The sequence below is a fragment of the Cavia porcellus genome, unplaced genomic scaffold (genome assembly GCF_034190915.1).
Source record: "Cavia porcellus strain 051 isolate PalLab524CR breed Dunkin Hartley unplaced genomic scaffold, mCavPor4.1 scaffold_6, whole genome shotgun sequence".
Lineage (NCBI taxonomy): Eukaryota > Metazoa > Chordata > Mammalia > Rodentia > Caviidae > Cavia > Cavia porcellus.
In genome coordinates this window covers 88888529-88895705 of record NW_026947489.1, presented here as the reverse complement: position 1 = coordinate 88895705, position 7177 = coordinate 88888529, and the positions used below count along the sequence as shown (strand labels likewise).

Below are 7177 nucleotides of genomic sequence, written 5' to 3'. Positions count from 1 at the left end.
TTTTTTTTTTTTTTTTTTTTTAGATATGATCCCACTATGTAGTCGAGGCTAGTCTCAAACTCTACACGATTCTTCTGCCTCAGGCTCCTGAATGCTAGTACTATGGACGCCACTACGAATTTGTGATTTAGCATTCCTATGTGTAGTGCTATCTTATTGTGGTTCTAATTTGCATTTTCCTAATGGCTAATGATGTTGAACCTGTGTTTGTCATCAGTCTATTCGCTGGCTCTCTTCCTTAGAAGGCACAGTGTCTCCCTAGTAGCCTAAACTGGCCAATGAATTGGAATTTGAGATCCTACTGCCTCAGCCTCCCCACCAATAGGATTACAGACATGGAGCCTGGCTTCAACTGCGTTTTCTTCCAGGGTCCAATGTAGTCTCTGCTCCCAGAAAACCGCCACGCATTCCCTTCACTTTGTGCAGGTCTATTCCATTCCCACTGCCTCTGGGAGCTCCCCCGCACCTCATTCTCCCCACGTTCTCCCCCAGCGCTGGCCTTCAGCGCAGATCCCTTGTTTTTTCGTGCACTCGCCTCCTGCTCGCCCGCATCCTGCTCTCCAGGGTCTGCAGCAGTGCCTGGGGCAAACCCAGAGCCCCCCCCCCCCCCCCGCCTATCATTTATTGCTTATATCATTTATTATGGCAGAGTGGAAGGCATAAACGTAAAAAACAAAGGGGGGGCTGGGGATTTAGCTCAGCGGCATAAGCCTTGCAAGCAGGCAGTCGTGAGTTCGATCCCTGGTACCGATAAAAACGAAAAAGACCAAAAAAAAAAAAAAAAAAAAAAAAAAAGAAAAACGTAAACCGAGTCACAACTCTATTTCTAGGTCAGGCGCTTGTTCCAATTTTACGCAAGCCGCGAGCGCCACCTCTCGGGACGCGAGTTTGCAGCTGAAGAAAGTGAGTCAGGACCTTTTACGTATTTAAAAAAAAAAAAAAAAATGGCGGCCAGAGGCAGACGCGTAAATACCGGAAGTTTTGCACCGGAAGTTTGCTTTCCAGAACCGGGTCCCACTCGCAAGAGGACGCGTGGGCGAGCGGTGTTCTGGCGAAAAGGGCTCGCCCGCAGCAGAGCTGCGCAGAAGGGTTCCGAGCGTGAAGGCTCTCCGAACCACGCGGGGCGCATCGCGTTTCCGGTGCCTGTGGCTGCAGCCGGAGTTTAAAGCCCAGGCAGCTGGAGAGGTAGGACGGGTTCGGGGTCCTGAGGAGGAAAAAAAGAGTGGGGTTCGGCAAGGACGGGGGGGTTAGGAGTGCGTTTTTCTCTGATAGGTGGCAGGGATGGGAAGAGCGGGGGACGTCTGCGGACCGAGCTGTCGCGCGCGCCGCGTGCTCGCCTTTGTCCTGCCGTCGTTCGCGTCCGCGGGAGGCTGCGCCCGATCCTTCTTCCCCGGCGTCCCGGGGCCGAGCACCGACGCCCCTGGGGTGCCTGGCGAGTGGATACTGGGTGAGCGTCCGGGATCGGCGTGGAGGGCGTTTACAGGGACCGCGCCCCGCACTTCAGTCGCGTCTTATTCTGGGGAGCCCCCAGCTCCTCCTGAGCTCCTCTCAAGTTGCCTTTGGGCTTTGTCTCTTTTTGCTGGAGGAGTGGCGTGACGATCGGTGGTCTCCCACTGGTCGGAGGCGAGGCCCTGGAGTCGGGTGTCCGCGGCCGGTGCAAGGGTCAGGCGGGCCGGTGCGCGGCGGCCTCGCGCGGATAGAAAATCGCACTGCCCTGTTAATTCAGTGCTGTCTTAAGAGGTGAAGTCGAGTTCAGGGCGGAAAGGGCCCGAGGTGCTGCTGCTGTCCCCGAGGGATTATCTTTCAAGGTGAGGCCCGTGTGGGCAGAGCCTCTGCAAAAGGGAGGCCCGCTGGACGCTGCCCGGGCTCCTTTTACCCGGCGTGGTACCTGGCGTGATCTGCGCTCACTGCTAGCCGCTGCAGTTCTCTCTCGTTCCCCTGGTATTTGGCTCTTCAGGATATTCGTTACATCTTATGGTGTAGCCTAAGTAACCTGTGGTTGGGAAATCAGGATTTTGCCCTCTACTGAGGGGGCTGAGGTCCTGGTTGCTGTTTCCAGAATGAAAGGGGTCGTCGTGACATAGCCTCTAAACCCCAAAATCATGGCTATGACAGTGAGCCAAGCCGAATTTCACACCACCTTTTACCACATCTTATTTCCATGTCGGTGCAGTGTTTGCCAGCCTGGGTTGATGATTGAGAAGGACATCTTATTTTCTAAATCTCCTTTCGTAATGGTACGGGTTATGCAGCAGCTGTTTAATAGAAGCTCATGACATCGAGAGGTTCAGGAATTAGCCTCTGGTTTTGGACCCTTCCTCAGCTAGAGGAGATGACTGGGAGGAGCTGGGTTTTATGAAAGAGATTTGGAGTAGGCACAGCAGCTTGAAACCAGCTTTATTGAGTAATCCGATTGGGGATAATGAGTGGGCGGGAGTCCTATGCTGTTTCATCCCTCACTTTCCTGTCCCCAGGACCATGGCCAGCAGTGAGCGGACCTTCATTGCCATCAAGCCGGATGGTGTCCAGCGGGGACTTGTGGGAGACATCATCAAACGCTTTGAGCAGAAGGGATTCCGCCTTGTGGCCCTGAAACTTATACAGGTAATGGGCCTGCACCTTTCAGTTGCGTTTTGATTCCTTCATGGCATAGGTGATCGCTGTAGTGGGTTCATTCGGTGTTTGCCAGCTCCTCCTTTTTAGACTCTTCCACGGCAGGACAGCATCTTAGCTTAATTCTGAAACAAACAGGTTGTTCCGAGCTCTTAAAGAGCTCAGCAGGGTAGAACTCTGTGTGTCACTGCAGCACTGCAGTGTCTGCCCCAGCTCTGGAAGTGATCGTTGGCTTCTTAAGTAGTCATTTTAGAACCCTACTCTCCTCTGGAGCAAGCTTGTTTCTCAGCAAGGAAATCTTTGCATTATCAGTTACTCCTGCTTAGGGTTCAGCATATCTCAGGCCTCCTGGGGACTTTGTGTGTTTGTGGAACTCTGGTTTGCTTTTGGGGACAGCCCTCTGGGCACATCTGCAAGACACCTGCATGACATTTGAATAAATGCAAAGGATGGATTGGCTTCTTCAAACAAAAGCTCCTTCATACAAATCCAAGGAAGGGAGAAAAAAATAACCAGAGATGATTCTTTTTTTTTTTTTTTTTGTCTTGTCTTTTTCCTTTTTTTATCGGTACCAGGGATCGAACTCACGACTGCCTGCTTGCAAGGCAGGTGCTTATGCCGCTGGTGAGGAGGCATCCATGATGCTAAAGAGTTATCAGGTGGTGGCAGGCAAGGGGACTCTTGAGATTACACACCCCCATGGTCTTTTTGGTGGACTGTAAAGATGAAATGGAACCTATTAATGGAATTCAAAGACTATTCTCATTTTTTTTGGATCCAATGGAGTCCAAACTGGCTTGGAACTCACTTTGTAACCCAGACTGGCCTCAAACCCCAAGTGATCCTCCTGCCTCAGCCTCCCAAGTGCTAGGATTACAGCAATGTGCCACCATGCCTGGCTTCAAAGGATGATCTTATAAGGAATGTCAGGAGGCACATGAGGTCAGGGTGCTGAGCCAGACAAATCAGATGCAGAAGGTTAAATATCACATGGTTTCTTTTCTATGAAAAACTCAATATGTAAATAATTTATAAAGACTGAAATAAACTGGGTGTGATGGCACATGCCTGTGATTCCAGCACTGGAGAGGCTGAGGCAGGAGGCTTGCCACAGTTTTGAACCAAGCCTGTGCTTTCTAATGAGATTGCGCCTCAAAACCTCAAAAAACGAAAGACTCAAAACTCTGCAAAAATAAATCAATTGAAAGACTTGAAGGAGTAGTCTTAGGAGTGTCTCACCTCGTGAAGGGATTTTCTGTTAAACATCAGGTGCTGGAGACTGGCTCAGAACTGCAGGGACACCTGAGTCCCTCTTTTTTTTTTATCGGTACCGAGGATTGAACTCACGACTGTCTGCTTGCAAGGCAGGCGCTTATGCCGCTGAGCTAAATCCCCAGCCCCTCCTGGTCCCTCTTACTGCTCACTGGTCGTGGCACACAGAGGAGCTCAGGACTCACTCAGGGCTCTGGTTTGAAATAGCCAGGTGTGGTGGCGTGCCGGACTGTGATCCCAGCACCTGGGAGGCCAAGGCAGGAGGATCAGCATGAGCTTGAGGCTGGCCTGGACTGCAGTGATAACTCGCCTCACAGAACCAAAACAAAAGCAGATGGTGGGCTGGGTGGGGGAAGCATGGCTGGCTGGGTCTCATTCTTGGTTCTGTGGGACAGGCCTCGGAGGACCTGCTCAAGGAGCACTACGTCGACCTGAAGGACCGCCCGTTCTTCCCTGGCCTGGTGCAGTACATGCACTCGGGACCTGTGGTTGCCATGGTGAGTGCTAGAGGGGTGGGGGTGCTGCCAGGGTGGTAGGGAGGATCTCAGACTGCAGAGGAGAGGAGTTGGTGGGGTCGGATGATCAGGAGGGGCAGCACTCTGACCCACCTGAAGAAGGGTACAGTGTCATCCCTGGCCTGAGGGAAGCTGAGGTAGGAGGATTGTAGGTTGAAGGCCAGCCTGGGCTCCTTAGGGAGTTCAGAGCCAGCCTGGACTATATAGCAAGACTGTGTGTCAGAAAAATAATTTAATTTTCCTGCTTCTGGGGATGCGAGGCAGGCGCTTCTTAGGCCCGGCCCAGGTGTTTCTTTCCCACCCTCGTTCTGGTGTTGAACTCATCCTAGGGCCTCACATTTAGGAGGTGAGAGCTCAGCCCCAGAGCTGACTTGCACCTGACCTGGTGGAAGAGGGCAGGGTGGCAGACACCTGCGGGACTGAGGGTTGGGGGTTCGAGGGTGTGTGAGCAGGTCAGTGTGACACCCAGACCACTTTAGACTAGGTGGTCTCGAGGTGGGACTTTCCAGGTTAGATCTGAATGACAGCAGGAGGAGCAGTCCCGAGGAGACTGCGGCAGCCACAGAAGAGGGGGGTGCAGCAGCTGCAGGGCACCCAGGGCAGGACGGGCAGCTGCACAAGGGCATTGGGCCAGCAGGGCTTTGGTATTTTCCTGTTCTCGAGCACACAGTGCCAGGGCATCTGCCTGGGGATTTTCTCCTTGATGTGTCCCCTCCTGCTCAGGTCTGGGAGGGGCTGAACGTGGTGAAGACGGGCCGTGTGATGCTGGGAGAGACCAACCCTGCAGACTCCAAGCCGGGCACCATCCGAGGGGACTTCTGCATCCAAGTCGGCAGGTGGGCGAGTGTGTGTGTGTGTCTGTGTGTGTGCTGCCTCCCTTTCCCTAAGCCTGGGTTTACAGCTGGGTGTGGTGGTGCAGACCTGAGGTCATGGGAGGCTGAGGCAGAAGGATGGCCGTGAGTTTGAGGTCAGCCTGGGTCACATAAACAAATTTAAGGCCAGCCTGTACTACCTAGTGAGGCTGTTTCTAAAGAAAGAAAAACCCTGAAAAATAAAAAAACAACAATTTGGGTTTGCTTGGGGCTGACACCTTGGCAGCAGGTGCAGAGAAATTTGAGACCCAAGCTCCTTGTCTTCCAGCTCTGGCTGGGGGTGGCTTTGGGGTGGTGCTGTCACTGTCACTTCTGTAGAGCACCCAGGACCTAGGCAGAGCCTTCCCTGCAGCTGTCCCCACTGGGGCCATGTGGCGGGATGGCCGATGGAGTCTTTCCACATTCTTTTCTGCTGTGGGTTGGCTGCTGGCTCCCCCAGTGGCCAGCCACCCAGCGGGTTTCTGTTTCATTAATATGGCTGAGTCCTTCCTGCCTAGGACCATCATTATTACTTATTTGTTTTTATGGATCTGTGTCTGCAGTCCGTATCGACTGCATCCATCATGGGGTGGGGGCTGGGCCATGTCCCTGACTTGGTCCTTTCCACCCCTCCAGGAACATCATCCACGGCAGCGACTCGGTGGAGAGCGCCGAGAAGGAGATCGCGCTGTGGTTCCAGCCGGAGGAGCTGGTGGACTACAGGAGCTGTGCCCAGGACTGGATCTATGAGTGACCTTAGGCCAGGCAGTGGTGGCGCTTGCCTGCCCATGGGCAGGGACCAGACTGTAGCAGAGCTGGCCCACACAGAGCGAGCGGCCCTGTCACCCTCACCCAGAGGGTGCACACTCAGCTGTGTGCACGCCAATCCCTGCAGTGTTCTGTCCTCCGGTGGATTAAATTGGGAGCTGTTGCCCCAGCACGGAAGCAGCCGAGTTCGTCATGTTGCCCTGTCTCTCCCCCCCCATCCCTGCGGCTTTACCTCCTGGCACTGAGCCCGTAACAGACATTTGCGGTGGACTCTGTCCAGTGTAGAGGACTCATCAGAAATGAAACACCTCCATCCTTTGCTGTGCCTCTTTTCTGTTTTTGGGTTTTTGGAGACAGGGTTTTAGTCTGTCTTTGAACTCTGCCACCTCAGCCCCCGAGTGGCAGTGCCTCTGACCCTCCCCTGAGCGGCTCCTGGGAAGAGACCGTGTGGAAGCTGTGGCTGCTCCAGAGGTCAGGCAGGCAAGGGCACAGTAGGCTCGGCTTCCTGGGGACCTCAAGTGAAGTGGCAGAAACTCCAACTTGGTTTGTTAGGGCATTGATTTGATTTGGTTGCTTTAAAAGAAAGAAGCTGGAAACGTTTTGGTTTAGTGGCTATGGGTTTGAGGCCAGCCTGGTTCACATAGCAAAATCCAGTCTCAGAAAACCAAAAAAGAGATCAGAATTAAAAACTTTCCCCTGCCCTTGCACCTCGCCAGCCAGGGCGGGTCACAGTCACGTGGGCCTGAAGGAAGCCGAGGAAACTTTGGGCCAGGTAGAACTTTGCATGGCTGCCCAGCTGAAGGTCATCCTGGGCGCTGCTGAGTTCAAGGCTGGTCGGACCTGCACTGCAAGGCCTTATCTTAAAACCAAACCAAAGAATCCCTTGGACCCAGACACTTCAGATTGTAGTAGAGCCTGCTCTGTGGTCTGCTTGCCTGGTCACAGTGCAGGCAGAGGGTGCTGGCCAAGGCCTGAGGAGGGGAAGGCCTGGGACCCTTGCATGAGAGAAGTCCTGCTTATCAGTGGCTGGGTGTGGTGTGGGGGAGGGGAGTGCAGGGTTTCATTTTGGCTCCCATCCTGGGCTTGTTTGTTTTTCAGTAGGGATTTCAACTCCCGGCCTTCACATGGAGCTCTTTATTTTGAGCCGGCCTTGTGGGG

General features: G+C 53.6%; 1 protein-coding gene across 3 annotated transcripts; it reads left to right on the top strand.

The window, feature by feature from the left end:
- Positions 1–1072: 1072 nt before the first annotated feature.
- Nme1 (NME/NM23 nucleoside diphosphate kinase 1) lies at positions 1073–6338 on the top strand. 3 transcript variants are annotated; one of them, XM_063249527.1, is made up of 6 exons: positions 1073–1185; positions 1273–1447; positions 2475–2604; positions 4281–4382; positions 5124–5236; positions 5888–6338. In XM_063249527.1, exons 3-6 carry the CDS (start codon positions 2479–2481, stop codon positions 6003–6005), a joined length of 459 nt encoding a protein of 152 aa, XP_063105597.1. In that variant the 5' UTR covers positions 1073–1185; positions 1273–1447; positions 2475–2478; the 3' UTR covers positions 6006–6338.
- Positions 6339–7177: the final 839 nt, after the last annotated feature.

What these genes read in the sequence shown, in the direction of transcription:
- Nme1 (XM_063249527.1), top strand. Translation starts at nt 2,479, where the DNA reads ATGGCCAGCAGTGAGCGGACCTTCATTGCCATCAAGCCGGATGGTGTC. An exon ending in CGGGACCTGTGGTTGCCATG is followed by an intron (nt 4,383 to 5,123) that starts GTGAGTGCTAGA and finishes CCTCCTGCTCAG; the next exon opens with GTCTGGGAGGGGCTGAACGT. An exon ending in TTCTGCATCCAAGTCGGCAG is followed by an intron (nt 5,237 to 5,887) that starts GTGGGCGAGTGT and finishes CCACCCCTCCAG; the next exon opens with GAACATCATCCACGGCAGCG.